The following is a 19,073-nucleotide window of genomic DNA, read 5'->3' as shown; positions in this document are numbered from 1 at the left end:
AGGTTGTTCAAAACTGGATTCCCGACCAGCACCCGGCGCGACAGAGCCGGACTCCCCAACCAGCACACAGTAGGCAATTAGGGCCTGTCTGTGGATGGAGGGAAACCTGGCTGCCGGGCTGCTCTTCCTCCAAGAAGTGTGTGTGTGTGTGTGCACAGGAGCAAGGCACTGGGAAGTCCCTTCCTTCCTTCCTTCCTTCCTTCCTTCCTTCCTTCCTTCCTTCCTTCCTTCCTTCCTTCCCTCCTTCCCTCCCTCCTTCCTTCCTTCCTTCCTTCCTTCCTTCCTTCCTGTCTCTGGGCAAATGGCATGTCTCCTCTGGGAAGCCCTCCAGGAGCACCCCAGCCTACCTCCACGGTACTGCTCATCCTTTTGCTTTGCCTTAGTTCCCTTCCTCGAGCCTCAGCCTTTTATATGGACTAAAATGAACCACATGAAATTGTCCTTTCTGTTGGTCAACAGTAGTTGAAAATGAGACCTTTTATCCCCGGTCAATTTAAGCCTTTCCCTCCCTGGAGTGTCAGTTCCCGGAAGGGTTGGGGGGGTGTGCGTGTGGCTCACAGCTGGTCCCCAGACGAAACCTAACACCCAGTAGGCACCCAGGAAACGATGGGTAGGTGGCTGGGAGAACCTGACGGCCCCGAAGAGCCGCGCAGCAACACACGGGCCTCGACGTGGAGCCGGAGAGCCCCGGGCGTCGCCCCCTGCCCCTCCATCCCGGGCGCAATCCTGGGCGCCTGCCCGGCCGGGGCGGCCGGGCGGGGTGGGGCTCGCCGTCATCCATTTACCAGCCTCGCCCCTCCGGCGGGCGCGCGTTAATGAGATTAGCAATTAAAAAGCGAGCGAGCGGCGACGGCCGAGGCGCGGGGCCACCCCCAGGCCGAGAGGGTGGGACGCGCCGGGCAGCTGCGCTCCGAAGCAGCCCCGCGCGGCGCCCGAGGGGGACCCGGCGCCCAGCTCGCGGCCATGGAGAAGGCGCGGCCGCTGTGGGCCAACCCGCTGCAGTTCGTCTTCGCCTGCATCTCTTACGCCGTGGGCCTGGGCAACGTGTGGCGCTTCCCCTACCTGTGCCAGATGTACGGCGGAGGTGAGTGCGGTCCGCGCGGGGGGCACCGGGGCCGGCGCGCCCGGGCTGCGAGCGCGCGGGGGCCGCTGCCCCGACTCCAGGCCGGTAAACTGAGGCCCGCCTCGAGCGAGCGGCACGAGAGTGCAGAGCCCGCCGTCTCGGACCCAGCACGTCCCAGTCCCCCAGTCCGCTGCCGAGCTGTTCTGCAAAACCGCGCTCCCGCGCCCCCTGCAACCCCCCACCCCACCCGGGGCCGCCGAGCTCCCTCCGCACCCCTGCTCTTTGCATCCCCGCTCTGTGAGCCCCCCGAGGCTCTGGACGGTTTCCCCCACCCCCACCCCGAGCAAGAGTCTGACTTCTAGCGAGTAAAGCTGGCATTTAAGTGTAAAAAGAGAGCAGGAAATTGGCTTGTTCAACAGAAACTCCTGCGACAGTTTTCAGATCCAGAAAGTCTTCCTGGCAGTTCGGTTTGAAGCCGGTTAAAAGGATCCTGAGCCAGTTCTTTAAATTTTTTTATTAAAACATTGGTTTGGATTTGGAGCCACCTATAGCAGGAAAAGCAAATCATTCAGTTTCTAGTTTTTGTTTTGTTTTGTTTTTTGGTTTTGTTTTGGGGTTTTTTGGTTTGATTTTACAAATGCTTCCTCTAAAGCGTCAGGGCCCACCGCTACATAGACCCACCCACGACCTTCGAATTCCCTTAAGGTCACAGGGAGCTGGGGACACCTCCGTGAGGTGCGGGAGAGCCTGTGTGCAGGCCAACCTGTGGCTTCTCAGGGCAGCATGGCAAGAGGGATTGAAGTCTCAGCATTAAACAGAGTTTTCCTCCTTGGTCCCATTTCTAGAATTCTGCTGAGAGGAATTTATCAGAGGTCTGACCGAGGGTGGTGATGGAAGGACGGTGTCAAGCTTTTAATAAGAGTAAAACGTTAGAAACTTCCGGAGCCCTCAGCGAAAGGGATCTTGGTTCAGTTAGTTACGGAACATCCTAGCAATGGTGTTCTTTGCAGCTGCTAAGATGGAATTTTCAGAAACTTTCATAGTTTTCTCCTGTCATATATTCAGTGGGGGAGGGGAAGTTTGATTCAAAACTGTATAAAAGGAATGGCCTCAGTTATGTTTAAAAATATGCCAAGAAAAGAGAATGAGAAAAAAAAAATACACCAAAATGTCAACAATAGTTAGGGTGATTTTTCTTTGCCTTGGACTGTGTGTGTCCGTGTGTGTGTGTGTGTGTGTGTGTGTGTGTGTGTGTAAGAGAGAGAAAGAGAGAGATGTCCTCTATAATTGGGAATGTTTTCTCACCATAAAGGACAGTAAAAGGGGCGCCTGGGTGGCTCAGTCCGTCAAGCATCTGCCTTCAGCTCAAGTCATGATCCCGGGGTCCTGGGATCAAGCCCCCTGTTGGGCTCCCTGCTCAGCAGGTAGCCTGCTAATCCCTTTCCCGTTCCCCCTGCTTGTGCTTCTCTCTCTGTCAAATAAATAAATAAATAAAATATTTAAAAAATAATAAAGGACAGTAAAAGATGTTAAACCAAAGTATTAACCAGATTTAACCCATTTAAGAAGGACCAGGACCTAAAGTACGGCTCTCCTTTCCCCTCCCCCTCCCTGCTCAAAAAAAAAAAAAAAACTTGACAAAAGGTTAATTCTCTGAATCCTTTTTTTATTTGAAGGGCATTAATACATCATAATTGTGGGAAGGGCGTGCGTTGCCATGTGTTGTAACAGCTTCATAACTGACTTTTGAAAGAATTGCTTGTCAGGATGAGGTTTCCAGGTCCTTCTGTGCTCAGCACACCTACCCACGGTATCTTTGTCCTGGCTGCATGTTTTCCTGCCGTCGGGCCAGGTGAGCCTTGCTGTCACATGACTGTTAATTCCTTGTTTCTAACAACACCATCCCCAGAATAGTCTGCAGGTGACACAGGTGGGAAATAGAATATATGTAAGGAGTTGCTAGGGGAACCGCAGGACCTTCAGGACCCGGAAAAGGAAAGTAGAAATCCTGTGTCTGGTACAGAGTATACTCGGGCTGGCTGGCTGGCTGGGTGGGTGGGTGGATGCAGAGTTGCATGATGGCTCGCGGACGGGCAGACACCGAGGAGAGGCTGGACGGGTGGCTGGCTGGGTCTGGGGCAGGCTAGATGTAGGCTGGGTGGGTGGCACACTCTTAAGCCTAAGCGTCTACAGAATAAAGACCCAACAGCTTATCCTGGCCCACTGAGGGCTTCATCACCCACCACCTGCTCCTTTTTTCACCCCATATCCCACACTCATCTTCCAGCCCCACCAAATGTTCTGGACAGTTCTCTGTTGGCAAATGCCTACTCTCTGCCTCCACACGTTGCACGAGCTGTTGCCTCTACCTGGGAAGCTGTCGGGAGCCTGGAGCCCTCCTTTCTCTGCCTCCTACCAGCCCCACTGGTGCGGTCAGAGAGGCACCAATGAGTGTCCGTTGGACGGCTGCGCAGGTTCTGTTAGGAAAAGCACGGGGCACGTGAGGCAGGGATGCTGGTGGTTTTCCCCGAGCCTTTCCCTGTCCAGGGGTGTTGCCTATTAATAAGTGATTTATGTGGCCGGAAACCCAGGCTGTTTGCAGATCCATTCTTTACCTAAAGCTAAAGGGTAAACCAAGCACATCATGAAGGCTCCAGAGGGGTGTTTCCCCTGCCCCCCACGGCGCTGTGGCCGCTGCCTGTGGCCGACAAAGAGCCTGTTTATAAAGTACCGAGCCAAGCTGCGCCAAAAGACTTCCCAGAATAAAGCGGATTAGGGGTCCGCGCTCCTTTCCCCGGGGCTGGGCCTGTGACTGGGAGGCTTGTGTCCTTCCTGCTATCCAGGCCGGGCCCAGCACGAGGAATGTTAATTCTGAAGATTATGTTTCGGGTGCAGCACGCCGTAGCTGGAGGGAAAAATCAAAGGTTGCCCGGAACCGCTTCTGGAACGAGTCAGCAGGTCTTGGCCACTGTGTCAGCACCTAAGGCATGTTGTTCTGGAAGAAATTCGGGATGCAGATATGCACGCACGCCCTTGTAGAAAAGAAGTGCCCCAACAACTGCTTTTTATACAAACGTGCTCGAATCATGGAAGAGACAAGGACAAATGGGGACATGTGCGTGGCTGGTGGTAACGTGGATGCTTTTCCTTCTAAGTTTTCTCTCTATTCCATGTGACTGTGAGGAGGAGGAAGTCGGAGGACACCTGCCTGCATTGGTTGGATGACATTCGGTCTGGATGTCCCTCTTCCCCTCGAAGCCCCCTCTGCTCCTCTCTGGTGCTTAGAGCATTATGCCTCTGACACCCCCAAGCCTCCGACCGTAGCCTCCAACCATAGCCTTCTGGGGGAGCCTGAGAGACCGCAGGTCTCTGGCTCCCGACCCCAAGGGATTCTGCCTGAGACACCTGCCGTGAGACAGGGGCAGGGTCTGCCTTTCTAGCAAGGGCCTAAGTGGTGCCAATGCTGCTGGTCCTTGGAGCACACCTTAGACCGAGGTCAGGGTTGTTCTCATGCCGTCCCCAGGCCACCAGCTGCGGGGAGCCAGGGAGCAGGGTGCTGGGAAAATGTTGAGCAGCTGGCTTTTGCTGGGAGAAATAAGACCTAATTTGTAGCGTCCGATGATTATTGCTGTGTAAATACTGCCACCGTGGCTGATTTCACACTCAAGTGTCCTGGGACATGTCCAACGTGAGGTCCTGGGATGCGGGGCTGGCAGAGGGGTGCACCGCCGGCTCTCTGAGCTGGTCTGAGCTGGCCCCACAGGCCACTGCAGCCACGGCCCTCCAGGCCAGCGCCCGGCCTGGGACGGAGCCACAACGGCTCAGCACACGGCCGGACAGGTGGATGGCACCTGCTGCGGCTCACTGTACAGTGTGTGTGTGTGTGTGTGTGTGTGTGTGTGTGTGTGTGTGTTTCTACAGTTCTCCTGGGTGGGATGGAAACCTGAGGTTCAAAGATTATAGTGCATCGAGCCCATAAAATTTCCAAAGTCAACTCCAGATGGTGGGTGAGAGCATGTGTTCGGTGAGTCCCTCGAGAAGCCACATCTGGCGCTGCTGCTGCTGGGGCTTCTAGACTCTGTGCTGGGAGCCAGCATGTCTGGGCTCCTAGCGGCAGGCGCTCAACATCCTCCTCCCAGCACCCCTGCAGTCGGTCCTGTCCGCCCCACTCAGAGATGGGAGACAAGTCCAGAGAAGACAAGGGGGCTCCTGGAGGCAGAGCTGGGGCTCAGCCCTGCTGTCCCCAGATCCCCTGGTGTCGGGGTTTCCTGTTCTGATAAAGGCAAGACAGAAGTGACCGCTGCAGAGGCCCGGGCCTCCTCCCAGGTCGTGACTCGCCCTGGCTCAGGGCCCTTCCCCACGCGGTTTGCTGTGACACAGAAGCACGGCTTCCCCTGCACACCAGAGGGCCGGCCAAGCACCTGCTGTCCGCCATGTCCACCCAGGAGAAGCCCTTGTCGCTTGCAGGCCAGCCGTCCCTCCGCTCCTCCCTTCCCCCAAATGTCTGGTGCCCCCTCTCTGCGGGGGGTACCCATGCTCCTCGCCCTCCCCAGGACACCTCCTTGTCCCTAAGTTAAAAGTGGCTCTAAAGCCATGTCTCACCATGCACAGCACTGTGCACTCTGATGCGGCTCACCCCCGTCCCCCACAGTGGGGAGGACCACCTGTCAGTGGAGAAGCCTCTGTCCCATCTGCATGGTAGCATCCCCCAGGAGCTGGGCGACATGCTGACCTCTGGGTCCCAGCCCCACAACCTGACGGAGCTGGTCTCACGCGTGGCCCGGCCAGTAGGCGTTTTAAAGCTCCCAGGGGGTCCTGCTGTGCACCGGGGATGAGTACCACCGTCACAGGTCCTTTTCCAAACAGGCACGAGCGTAGAAAATGAAACAGTCAACAGTCCAAACCTCTTAGGAGTTTAATTTCAGCCCCTCAACAAGCGTGGATGGAGGATGTGCTGCTGGGCAGGGACAAAGACAGCCATCGCCCTTGAGGGTGCGACACCAGGACAAGGTCCCTTCCGCTCGGAGCCGCAAAAGCGTCCACAGAGGGCTTTTCGGGAGGCTGGACTGGAGTGACTCAAGAGGAAAGGCTAACGGCCCGAGAGAACCCAGGAAGGCTTCCGGCGGTGGTGACATTCCGTCTAGGCCTGGACAGATGAGTGTGAGCTCAGCAGGTAGACGGAGGGACAAAATCATTCTGGGCAGAAGAAACCATGTGTGAAAAAGACACAGAAGGGTGTGCATCTGAGGGGAGGGGCTGGAAACGCTCCGTGGCCAGGACGTCTGGGGTGGGGGCAGGGCCACGGCGGGAGGGCACGTGAGGAAGGGTCCAGCGTGAATGCAAACCGAAGGGCCTTGACTAACGGGCTGGCAAGACGGAACTTCACTCAGGCAGCAAGGCCAGGATTTCAGGCAGGGACGCGGCGCCATCGGAGCTCACAGAGCCGGTGCCAAGACGAACGCCAGGACTGCGTTCGCCAGGGCGGCTGGTGAAGTGATGCTGCTGGTGGAAGGGCTGGGCCAGGAGGGGAGGGGGCCAGTGGGATGGGCATCCACGAGTTCTAGACCAAGGCACCAGGCAGGGGAGGTGGGACTTTCATTCTTCTTACTTGTGTCTCTGTTCTTTGTTTCCAGAAGTTGACCAGAGTTGACTCCAAATTACAAACATTTTTGGGAAAGCCAAGATGGGAGGGGGAGAAGGAGGAAGAGGCAGGCGGTGGGATGGGGTGCTGCCAAGACTGGTCCCCGGACCAGCAGCTTCCCCATCACCTGGGAACGTGGGGCCTGTGCCCCTTAAACACACAAGCACACACACACACACACCCCAAAAAGAAAAAAAGTCAGGTTAAAAAGCCCCTATGTNAAATAAATAAATAAAATCTTAAAAAAAAAAAAAAAAGCCTCTATGTGGTTTTGTAGAGACGAAGGTGTGGCAGTGGAAAGAGAGCATGAGTTCGAAAGCCCGAGCAAACTTTCCCCTGAAAGTGGCTGCATCTGATTGTTCTGGCTCTTTGTGGGTCTCAAAGGACAGAGCGAGATTTGTGGAGATAAATTCCATACAGAGAGGAATTTCTCTTGTAGGACTTCTTGGCTCTAGCAAACAGCTATGGGACTGACAGCGATCATTAGAAAAATACATAGCAACATGCCCTAGAATGACACATCCATGTGTGTATGTTGGGGGAGGTCACAATGTAATAATACATGCTCAGGATAGAAAATTTGGAAAATAGAGAAATATATAAAGCAATAAAACACCAAATCACCCCAATTCCAGTACCCAAAAAGTCATGACTGTTCCTTTTTTTTTTTTGCCCGAAACAACAGGAGGCATATTTTGTATGTGATTTCGTGTCTTGTTGATTTTACTTTCCCTGCGACCATCCACAATCATTTCCAAAATCATTTAATATTCTTTGAAGCTGGGGACTGACACAGCTCTTCCAGACTCCATTTGCAGAGATAGCCCATTCTCCAAGGCGGGACTCGATCTCACACGCCTGGTGGGCTGTTCGTCTAGATAATAAGTACTTTCTCATCAGTGTTGCCTTGGCCTAGTATGGCTCCCGGCCTGTGGGGTGCAGACCCTTCCCCATGTCCCCGGCTGATGACAAACGTCTCAAGCCAGCTGTTGACCCCCTGGAGCGTGCACCAGAGCTCCTTCTGGGAAGTCAGTCCTTTTTGCAGATATTAGTCCACTCGTCCTTGTGAATGGGCTGCTGGGACTGCCCGATGGGCCGGCTGACAAGGTGAAACCCTCAAGGGTGGGCTTCCCTGGCGAGAGGGTCCAGGCGTCCCCCCTGCCGGAAAAGGCTGCTCTGTCCCTGGGTCCTCTCCTCCCCCCTTTCTCGCAACGTGACACTCTGCGGGTCCAGGTTGGTCAGCGGCAGACGGGGCTGAACGATCTGAATGTTCAGTGTTCGGCAGGGGAATCCTGCCGGCGGGGACACTCAGAGTGGCGCCTCCAGGGAGCCCACTGCGTTGCCTTCCTGCTTCTTTTGCTTACAAAACTTCTTAAAAAAATGTCTACCTGGGACTAGCGAGCCCTTTCAGTGACACAGCCAGGGAAGCATCTGGTAGAATTTGTTGTTGCAGCTGCTGTGTCCACAGCCTTCTCTCCTGCTTGGTTCTTTCTAGAGACACAGGAGACACAGGCTTGCCGTCCGTGCCTCGACTCCTGTCATTTCTGCTTTATCCTCTTCCCCTGAGCTACGGGGTAATTTTTTTTTTACTTTTTACTTATACCCTCCATTGGCTTTAAATTCATCTGCCATATTTTTTTTGTCTTCATAAAATCTTTTTCCTCCTTATATTGTCCTTTCTTCCTCATTGCCTGGTGCTGTCCTGTTGACTCTTAGAGACCAGGTGCTAGAAGTTTGCTACCAATTTCTTCTGCTTCTCACAGCAAATCGATTTGGGAGAAAGACATTTGCTCGAGGTGCCTTGAAGGGGCCCTTGTGTCTTGATCAGCTCTATTATCCGAGGGCCGAAGACGGCCTTCTGAGGCCTCATCCTTTCTGAGGGAGGTGCAGGCCGATACAGACTCGCCCAAGGTCCCTATTACCTAATGCAGCCACAAAATAAAGCGAGAGTTCAAAGGAACCTTCTATGAAATGTTATGGTTTTAACAACATGATGGTTTTAGCACCCATGATGAACTTTCCCAGACCTCTGTCGTCGGTCTCTGGTAAGAGCTTCACAGATTGCCCACCCACGTAGAACCACCATCAAAACCACTTACCATCAAGCGGTCACTCAGCAAACAGTCCCTGAGCCGGCACCGACTCCGTATCGGGCCCTGTGGTGGGAACTGGAGATCCAGCTGTGGGCCAGGCAGACCCCATCTCTGCACTTGGGAGCTGTTGAGGGAAGTAGGGTGGACAGAGCAGTAGACGGTGAGTAGGGGCTGTAAGGGGGGCACCCCACCTTAGCTTTGGGTGATCTGGAGAGTTTGCTAGAGGAAGCCATGTGCGCGGAAGGTCCAGTGAGCCTGAAGGATTCTGTCCTGCACCCACCAAATAGCCACCGTGCTCTGCTCTCTGCCCAGCTCTGTCCCGAGCAGACCAGTGAGCGAGAGCATCCGATGTAAGGGGAGACAGGCAGCACGGAAACAGCTAAAATGACAGCATCATTTCACACAGGTAACTGCTCGGAAGGTCCAGCGGGGTGAGAAGTTGCAGGGTCACTCTGGCGCGGGGTCGTGGTCACTAAGGCAGACCAGGAGGCAGGCTCGGCAGAGAAATGAGAGAAGGGAGAAAGCGTTCCAGGCAGAGGGAACAGCGAGGGCAAGTGTGTAGAGGCCGGACCAGCGGGCAGGACCACGGGGCTGCAGTGGCGTAAGGGAGGCCACCAGCCGAGAGAGGAGAGGGGAGCTCTGTGTCTCAGAGCCTCAGAGGCCATGGGAGGGAGTGTGGGTGCTATTCTAGGTGTGAGGAGAAGCCAAAGAGGCTTTGACCAGGTGTGGGGGTTGTGGGGGAGGCAGAGAGTGACACAGTCAGACCATCAGCTGTCGAGGGGCAGCTGTGGCGTGGACAGACGCCAGGAAAACCAGCCCCAAGCATAATGGTGGGCACTGGGGAGGTGGCAGTAAGTAAGAGTTCTCCGGGCTCAGAGCTGTCTTTCCATCCTTGGAATGGAAGTGTCCTCTGTGACTGTAAACATCCCCCTGGCTCAGGGTCGTGCGGACGCACACAGGCCCGCGCCACCCGTGCTCCCTGACCCATCTCGGCACCCCAGAGCACTCTGGAACCTAAGGACTTAGAAAGAATGATGGAATTAGAGGGTCACCTGTCGGCAGCCAGCACGACGGTGTTTCTGTCCCACAAGAGTCCTCAGGGGCTGCTGAATCTAGCAGGTGGAGGTCTGATGGGAAACAGGAAGGCGACCCCGGCTCAAAATATCCCAGCAAAGTCACATCATCATTTCCAAGGGCCAGGCCCAGAACTTTCCGCAGAGAAACCTGGTAGAGACCCCACCTTGACCAGGGGAGCCAAGTGAACCCGGCCGTGAACGGGGCATGGCAGCATCATGGGCCCCTGGACGAAGACCCAGGTGGCTTCGGTGTTCCTGCCAAAACCCAAAGCGAGAGACATTCCACAGAAGAACTGGCGAGGACTCTCCAGCAGGTCAAGGTCATGAAAGACGAAGAGAGCCCGAGAGGCCGTCCGGGTTGAAGCTACGTGGTGAGACATGGCCTGAGACGCTGCGCGCCTCCTGGTTCTGCTCATGGCCCTGGGATTATGCAAGACAATGTCCTTGTTTTTAGGAGCTGTGTGATGAAGTACTGAGAGGTAAAAAAGGGGGAAAAACCCCCAAGTAGTGGCTAGAGCGGTGAATTCTTCCTCGCAGTTGTGTGGGTGCCAGGCCTGGCTGTTGCGGGGACGTCCGCTCAGAAGCCCTCACGCGAGGGCACTTGGCGCTTGGTTGGATGGGCCCTCGGGTCACCTCCACATGGCTTCTCATCCCCAGGCCACAGGGAGCGAAGGACCTTCGTCTGCCTCCCCCTGGCGGGGGTGGGGGTCTCCTCGTGCTAAGGCAGGGCCAGAGGATTTATATCAAAGGAGTGCGGAGAGCAGTCCAGACAAAGAGCGTGGGTTCGTGGACTTGTTTTCAAACTGATCACAAAACTAATTTTTCTGTTCTGAGATGTGCAGAAAAATACACTTTTTTTTGGTGTCCCATTCTAAGAATTCTAATAAATGTGTGGTTGCGTTACCACCATCACGGTAATGCCCCGTACAGTCAGCCCTTCCCTTCCCAACCCCCGGCAGCCCCAGATCTGTGTCCTGTCCCCATAGGTTTGCCTTTTCCAGAACGCCCTATAAACGGAGTCCTACGGTATGGAGCCTTTTGAACCTGGCATTTTTAACTTAGTGTAATGCTTCTGAGGGTCTCTGGTGCTGTTGCGTGGATTAGTACTCTGTTCCTTTGTGCTGGCTGAGTGGTGTTTCATCGTATGGCTGTCCCACGACTGATTCATCCACTCACCCAGTGGAGAACCATTTAGTTGTTTCCAGTTTCTGACCACTCTGAATGGAGCCGCTATAAACGTTCCTGTGAAGGTTTTTGTGTGAACACTGTCACTTCTCTAGAGTAAACTCATAGGAGAACAATGGCTGGGTCACACAGTGAGTGTGTGCTTTGCTTATAAGAAACCGCCAAACGCTTTTCCAGAGTGGCCATACCATCTTACACGCCACCACCAAGGCACAAGGGTTCCCCCGGATCCTTGTCAGCACTGGGTATTGTCAGCCTTTTAATTTCAGCCATCCTGATAGGTGTGCGGTGGCATCTCACTGGGATTGGAATGTGCTCCTTTTCGTAGTGAATGCCTACATTAAGCATCTTTTCGTGGGCTAATCTGCCATTTGTATATTTTCTTCGTGAAACGTCTGTTCAGATCTTTTGTTCATTGTTTGAATGGGTTCTTCGTTTTCTCGTTGTTGAGTTTTGAGCGTCCTTTATAAATTCTAGATACTGGCTTTGTCAGATACGTGTTTTGCAAAGGTGGCTCCCAGTCTTTAACTCGCCTTTTTCATTTTCCTAACCGTGTCTTTCACAGAACACAATTTTAAAACAAAATCCAATGTATTGATACCTTCTTCCATAGATCGTGCTTTTGATGTGGTAGCCAAGAAATCTTGGCCTAGCTTGTGGTCAGAAAGTTTTTCAGGGGCGCCTGGGTGGCACAGCGGTTAAGCGTCTGCCTTCGGCTCAGGGCGTGATCCCGGTGTTATGGGATTGAGCCCCACGTCAGGCTCCTCCGCTAGGAGCCTGCTTCTTCCTCTCCCACTCCCCCTGCTTGTGTTCCCTCTCTCGCTGGCTGTCTCTGTCAAGTAAATAAATAAAATCTTTAAAAAAAAAAAAAAAAAGAAAGTTTTCCGCCTGGGCTGTCTTCTAGAAGTGCTGTAGTTTTGAGTTGTTCATATAGGTCTGTGATCCATTTTGAGATATTGGGGGGGCGGTTCTAAAATGTAACATGTGGGTTACAATTCATTTTTTTCTGCATATGGGTGTTCAGTTGCTCTAACACCATTTGTTGAGAAGACGGTTGCAGAGCAAATTCACTGGGATCATGTGTTTGGAGACTTGGAGGATGGGAGGTGATAGGAATGTCTGATGGGCAGGCCTTGAGAGCCCACATGTCCCCATGTCCCCACCTAGGCACCAGGCCTTGGGTTTCCAGCCTTCCCATGGGCAGTAGGCCATCGGGCAGGGCCTGTCAAAGAGAAAATCCGCCATGGACGTTGCCAGGCCTCGTGTGGTTACTGTTTAACACCTTGGGTGAAAATGAGCTTTCCTTGCAACCACTGAGGGTTTAAATGTTGTTCCAAGCAGGCAGTGCCAACACAGCCTTTGTTGCTAGGTTGGTGGTGGGTTGGACCCCCCAGCACCCTGCCTCTTGGACTCCCAGCTCCAAGAAGAACCTGGTGAGATGCCAAAACACATTTCTGCAGGGCAAGACGGGAGCAAGGCCTGGCAGAGTCGTCCACGCCGAGTCCAGAAGTGAGAGGGGAGCACTTCTTGTAGGCCCCGGTGTGAGCAGGGAGGACGGAGCCGGGAATGCGAGCCCCGGGGGTCCCCTGCCCACAGCCGGTGCCTTTCTCTCCGTGGTGGGAGATGGCCTCTGCTTGGTCTCTGCTTGGTCTTGGTTCCAGCCATCCTCCTTCTGCGATTTTTATCCTGAGGAAAGAACCAAACATGTGGGCCAGGCTTTGGCCCCCTGCTCTGTTTAGCATGGCAGGAAACTGGCTGCAGCTAAGTGTCCAAGGATGGATGAAATGAGTCTGGGCACGTTTTCCTAGTGGGATGCTGGGCAGCTGCTGGAGGGATGATGCACACAGACGTATTGTGGTCTCCCGCCGCCGGGGGAGAAAAGTGAGCCCTGGGACCGCACGTATGTACAGTGAGGGCATTTTTATAAATATTAGATATTCGTGTAAGCATCTGTATTTCATTCTTTACCTGAACACTTTAGGAACCAGTTCCTTCTGTAACCAGCCCTTAATCCCCACAGCTGTAGTGTCAGGGTTTTATTTTAATCAGGAGTCCCACCCTCTTCTCCTCCTGGACCTTTCCTCAGGTCCACTGCCAAGGAGCCAGGAGCTGGGGGAGAGATGAACAGAACTTCAGAGAAGAAGGGAAGGAGGGGTGAGAAGGGAGAAGCAGCAGGGCAGTGCTCTGCAGGGCAGGGGTGAGGGAAGCCCCCAGCAGGTTGCCCGCCTCTGTCCAGGTGTCAGCAGTGGGGAGGGCTCCCGTAGCTCCAGCCGCACCCCTGGCTCCCCACTGTCATCACGGGCACTTGTCTGCAGTCGGCTCCTTGGGAACCAGTGGGCTGTGAATTTGTGTAAGTCATGGTACTTTTTATTAAAATAAAATTTTAGGCTGAGAACCACTGTATAAAACAGATACGCATGCAATAAAGGTGCTCTGTAACAGAAGGTGGTGGCCTAGGCTCTGTCTGTTGGGGACCCCTTGTTTCCCCATACATACTCACCAAGCCCCTGCTTCTGCCATTGGTTGCAACAACACAAGATGGACTAGGGTTTCTGGCAGAGGAGCTTGGGCAGATAAAGCATTGAGGAAGGCAGTCAAGGGGCTTGGGACAGTGGCAATTTACCATCCAGGAAGGAAGTATTTAAACATTTTAACTGGCAAGTCCGCATGTCATCCATGGATGGATGGATGAACAGACAGATGGATAAGTAGAAAGATGAATGGATAGAAGGATGGATGGATGGATGGATGGATGGGTGGGTGGATTGATGGACGAATGAAAGAACACAGATGGATGAATGACAGATGGGTAAGAGGAATGAAAGAACAGTGGGTTGTGGAATAAGGTAGAGGCAGAAGGATGGAGGATGGAGGAAAGGTGGGAGGATGGGTGGGTGGAAAGGTAGAAGGATGATTGGACATGTGGAAAGACTGAAGGAAGGAAGGGAGGGTGGATGGAAGGACACGTGCATGGAGGTGGTGTGGGCTCCAGAGGAAAACCCATCAGCGATGGCCTGATCTTGGCTCTGGATGTCCGCAGGTAGCTTCCTGGTGCCCTACGTCATCATGCTTATTGTAGAGGGCATGCCACTCCTGTACCTGGAACTGGCGGTGGGGCAGCGCATGCGACAGGGCAGCATCGGTGCCTGGAGGACCATCAGCCCCTACCTTGGTGGTGTCGGTAAGTGAGTCCTCTCCCATCCTTGGCCACCTGGAGACCCCCTGCTGCATCCCGGACAGCAGGGGCTGGGGGTGGGAGCCCATTGCCCAGCTGGAGCAAGGAGCAAGCACGAGGCCTAAGAGAGAGCCCTTGAGTGGGTGGACACACGGCCAGGAGGGGGTGCCATAGAACGCCGGCTGAGCTGGGCTGGATTTCTTACCCACAGGCCAGTGAGAAAGTGGGGACGCCCCCCCGCTGGGGAGCTGACGCCACATGGCTTCTCTTCTCCAGGGAACTAGCTGCCCCACCAAGGAGGTAGAACTCAGTGTCCCAGCCAGCTACAAATCTGGGAACTCATCTAGCTAACTGCTCCCGACTAACTGTTAGGAGCAAGGTCTCCCTCTCCGTGAGCACCTACCCCGTGTCAGGTGCCAGGCTGTAACATGATGCACGTGAGCCCACGCGATCTTTGTCACAGCACCGAGAGGGCGCAGGGTGCCGCTGACCTCTCCAGGGCACAGAGGCGCATGGGTGCGGCTGCATGTCCAGCTGCCGCTGAGCGACTTGGAGCTGGTGTCCCGGGCACCTTTCAGGGGTGGCTAACCTGCCCGGCACAACCCTCACGTTCCAGGGCTGCCTGGGAGGGGAGGAACTTTGGCCCACATTGGCCGTAGTCTCTTCTGCTCCACCCTCCCGCCCCCAGACAGGAAGGCGGGGGCGGGGGGAAGCAGACTGGTGTTTTGGGGGCAAGGAGAGGACATACAGGGCACGGGGGTTTCGCCTCCGATGCAGAAATAGTGCGTCCGTGGCCTCCCAAACCATCTCTACGCCGGCCGCCTCTTCATCTTGAAGGGCTGGTAATTTCTAACAAGGAGGTGTGTGGTTTTATAATCTGCCCAAGTAATCAATCACAGAGCGCTTCTCTGAGGTGGCATTTGCTGCCTAATAGGAAAGATACCGGATGCTTGTGCCAAGCAGGGCTGCGGGTGAATGTTTAACCACCAGCCCTCGAGGAGGGGAGGGGGCAGGGAGGGCCTGGCTGCAGCGTCCACAAGGCCGGTGGTGTAAATACTTGTACCGGGCGGATTGCAGACCCCCCACGGGATGTCCCACAGGGTGGAGCTGGGCAGAGACATACACAGTGGCTCTGGGGGGCTTGGGCAGGTGGGCTCCATGCCCTCCTGCCCCAGGGCCCTGCAGGCTGGCAGGGTCAGAGATCCCCTCCCCTCCTGACATCCTGCCCCACGCCCCTGCTCCCTGCCACCACGAGGCAGGGCTGGGCACAAGGGAACCCACTTCAGGGGAGCCCCGGGGGAAGCACCCGTGACGTCCAGCATCCGGGTGGCCCTGGGCAGGGTCAGCAGGCTGCTCACGCTCCGCGCTGAGCCCGCGTCTGCCACGTGGTAGCCGAGCGCTCTCGGACAATCTCGGTGCCTCGTTTTCTCCACCGGGAAGTGCAGGTAATAACCCCCCCCCGCCCCATCCCACCCCTTGACCACGTTGTTGCGAAGGCCTAAAGCCCATCAAACGCTCGGCGGCCCGGGCAGGCCTCAGTGCCCCTCTGCGTCCTCACAGGCCTGGCCAGCGTGGTGGTGTCCTTCTTCCTGTCCACGTACTACAACATTATCAACGCCTGGGCCTTCTGGTACCTCTTCCACTCCTTCCAGGTGAGCAGCCCAGGCGGCCACGCCGGGGGCGGCCTCAGGGCCAGCGGGCGGGGGGCAGGCTGAGAACCCCATGCCAAGCAGAGGGTTTGCAAGCCCGGCCTCCACGGGCCCCTGCCATTGTGTGTGCCCGCGTATGGGTCCACGTTTCTGGGGAGCAAGCTTCTGGCTTTCATTGGGTTCTCTCTGAAAGATGTGACCCCCCCACCCCCCTGCAAAATACTGAGCACCACTCCAGAGAATCTGTGGGGAGAGCCAATGGGGAGGGGCTCCCCCAACCCAGCAAGACAGGAGGAGGCCTTCCTCCTCCTCGGGTTCCCCCCCGACCCCCTCCCTTGTCCTTCCAGCTTTCGAACTCCAGGGCAAGCCCCCACTTCTCCCTGCAGACCAGAGTTCTCCTAGAAGGACCACTGGCACCCCTGTAACACAATAGGGGCTACTCCCAAAGGGAAACGTTTTAAACTCGTATTTCTGATTATGGCCACAGTGGACGCTCATGGTAGCACATGGGAGGGGGCCGAAAATCGTAGAGAAGAGAGAACTCCGATTCCTCACTGAGAGGTTCTCTTTGTATCCAAGCCAAGAGGGGTCTTCCCTTCTGCTGCCCGTGCTCACTGCTTTTCCTTAGCGCCTGCCCACTGCCCCCTCGTGCCCTCCAGCAGCCCCCTCTGTCTCAGACATAAGGTCACCGGGCTGATGCCACACCCTTTGCCCCTGAACCAGGCCTTCACGGGACAGACACTGTCCCCCCGTTCCAAAAGCAAGGCAGAGCTGGCCATGCACTGTGGACTAACCCCAACTTGTGGGGCCACTCTCCAGAGCACTGGGGCACAGCCTTGACTCTTTGGCACCCCAAGGAATACTGGGGTGAATGACCTCAGTAATTGGAACTTGGCATGTACACTAGGAAGATACTACATTCCCTCCCCACTCTGGCTACCCAATCAGCCCTGCCTGGTCACCCCACTGGAAAATGCCCTGTGTACATCCTTGACAGGAAGTCCTCTCTGCTCTGAGCTTAGTTGAAGCCCCTCATCCTCCCCCTGACTCCACAGCCCTGCCTCTCCTCCACCTTCTGGGTAGAAACAGCAGTTCCTCTCACTCTCCACTCTGGTGATGATTCTTCCTCCTCTGTGCAGAGCTGTCATGTCTAGTTGGGCAGGTTGTGCACTGCACAACAGCAGTCCAACTAAAGACTTGCCATACCCATCGCCGGCATTACAGATCTGTATGCTCATAGAGACAGCTTTCCAAAGGCGGAAGCAACGTGTCTTGTTCTAACAAAATCAGAATAATTTGATCATCTTCCAAAGGCGAAAATAAGGTGGTCTCAAGAAATGAGACCCATTTTCCTAACTCTCAGAAGTTCGAGGACCAGCAATTTCTGAATATCACTTGCCTGTCCATTCATTCCGTCCTTCACCCTCAGTCCCTCTACTCTGGAGCCGTCTTCCGTGTTCACATAAGGAGAGTACCAGCCGCAGACACTCACACCTGCCCTGGGCCAAGCATAGTTGCAAACGCTTGAGTAGCTGTGAGCTTGGACGCAGGCAGCCTGGCCTCAGGGGCCTTGCTCCGGTCCATCCCACTACCTGGCGGGCTTCCCCGCCTCCTGTCTGATGTCCCCCGTAGTGGCACCAGGGGCTATTAGAAATGCAGATGCAGGGGATGCCTGGGTGGCTCAGTCGGTTAAGCGACTGCCTTCGGCTCAGGTCATGATCTCAGAGTCCTGGGATCGAGCCCCATGTTGGGCTCCCTGCTCAACGGGGAGTCTGCTTCTCCCTCTGCCTCCGCCTATCCCCTGCTTGTGTTCTTTCTGTCTCGCAAATAAATAAATAAAATCTGGAGAAAGAAAGAAAGAAAAGAAAGAAAGAAAGAAAGAGAAAGAAAGAAAGAAAGAATGGCACATGCAAAGACCCCAGCCCGACCCAGAGGCCGCAGTTCCCACAGACGCTGTGGCTGGAGTCCCCCGGGGCCCCTTGCTACAGAGGTGTGGAGCCCTTGGCCCGCCTCTCTCCTACCCCCGACCCCATATGCGCCCTTGACCAGCCCCCCCTTCTCTGTCTGCCTTCAGGCATCAAGCTGCCTGTGCTTTGGGGACCAGCGCCCTTCTCCACCCCTGAGCACCCTCCCCATCAGGGCCATCCCCATCCTTCCCACTCTGCCCTCCGGCCTCAGCCCTCACCTGTCTGCCTAATGCTGCTTTTGATCCCAAAGGAGCCCCTGCCATGGGCCGTGTGTCCGCTGAATGACAACCGCACGGGCTATGACGAGGAGTGCGAGAAGGCATCCTCCACGCAGTACTTCTGGTACCGGAAGACCCTCAACATCTCCCCGTCCATCCAGGACAGCGGGCGCGTGCAGTGGGAGCCGGCGCTCTGCCTCATCCTGGCCTGGCTCGTGGTCTACCTGTGTATCCTGCGGGGCACCGAGACCACCGGCAAGGTGGGGACGGCAGAGCCGCTGCCCGGGCCCGGGCAGTGCCAGTGGGCTGCCCGCCACCCTCAGGGGAGGGGGGCGTGGGGGAGGACCTGTGCTGGGGAGGAGGGTACGGACACGAGTCACCGGCCAGGCCACCAGGCACGTGGCCAGTGGTGCTCGAAGTTGCAATCTTGAAGTCTTTCCCACCACCTCAAGAGATGAGCAAGTCTGCACCCGCCAGCCCCAAATCCGTACCACCCAAGGGGCACCCAGCAACCAGGCAGTGAGCTCGCCCTTCCCTGGGGATGTCCCCGAGATGCCCTAGCCGCTGGCCCTCAATTTAGCAGCCCATCAGTGTTATCCGGAGAGCTTCTAGAACTCTGGTGTCTCAGTCCTCCCCGCCCCCGGGAGGCCCTGGAGTCATCAGTGTGGGGAGGGACCTGAGTATCGGGATGATACAAGCTCCCCCAGGTGGGCCTAATCTGCTGCTGAGTCTGAGAACCTTCGCTCTAAGCTGCTGTCGATGACCCTGCCGAGCTGTCCGGCCTGATTTATGAACCTTCTCTCCTTGGTGCATCCCCAGGTTTATACTCTTGCAGGGGCTGAGATGCTCTTTAATCTGCCCCATGGGGAAAGTGTTCCTGCAGTCTCTCCAGCACCTGGCATCTTTCTGGAGCTGCAGCAGACGTCCTGGCCCCCAGGGGCGCGCCCCGTCCTCATACTCAATCAATCATTCTGGCTAATCCCCTGGGGGTTGGGCGTGTACCTCG

The 19,073-nt window shown here is 55.6% G+C and overlaps 1 protein-coding gene across 2 annotated transcripts in view; it reads left to right on the top strand.

Annotated features, from left to right (window-relative positions):
• The first annotated feature begins 603 nt into the window (after positions 1-603).
• The window catches only part of SLC6A20 (solute carrier family 6 member 20), a 33,299-nt gene continuing 14,829 nt past the window's right edge, over positions 604-19,073 (top strand). The window contains exons 1-4 of one of the 2 annotated variants that reach the window (XM_002912755.4): positions 604-1,084; positions 14,103-14,239; positions 15,794-15,885; positions 18,100-18,327. In XM_002912755.4, the coding sequence (XP_002912801.2) occupies positions 816-1,084; positions 14,103-14,239; positions 15,794-15,885; positions 18,100-18,327 (726 nt within the window). In that variant the 5' untranslated portion in view covers positions 604-815. Of the gene's footprint in view, positions 1,085-14,098; positions 14,240-15,793; positions 15,886-18,099; positions 18,328-19,073 lie in introns of both variants that reach the window. The other variant, XM_034658174.1, reaches the window with a different exon arrangement.

Source organism: Ailuropoda melanoleuca, chromosome 4 (assembly GCF_002007445.2).
Source record: "Ailuropoda melanoleuca isolate Jingjing chromosome 4, ASM200744v2, whole genome shotgun sequence".
Lineage (NCBI taxonomy): Eukaryota > Metazoa > Chordata > Mammalia > Carnivora > Ursidae > Ailuropoda > Ailuropoda melanoleuca.
This window is presented reverse-complemented; position numbering and strand designations above follow the sequence as displayed.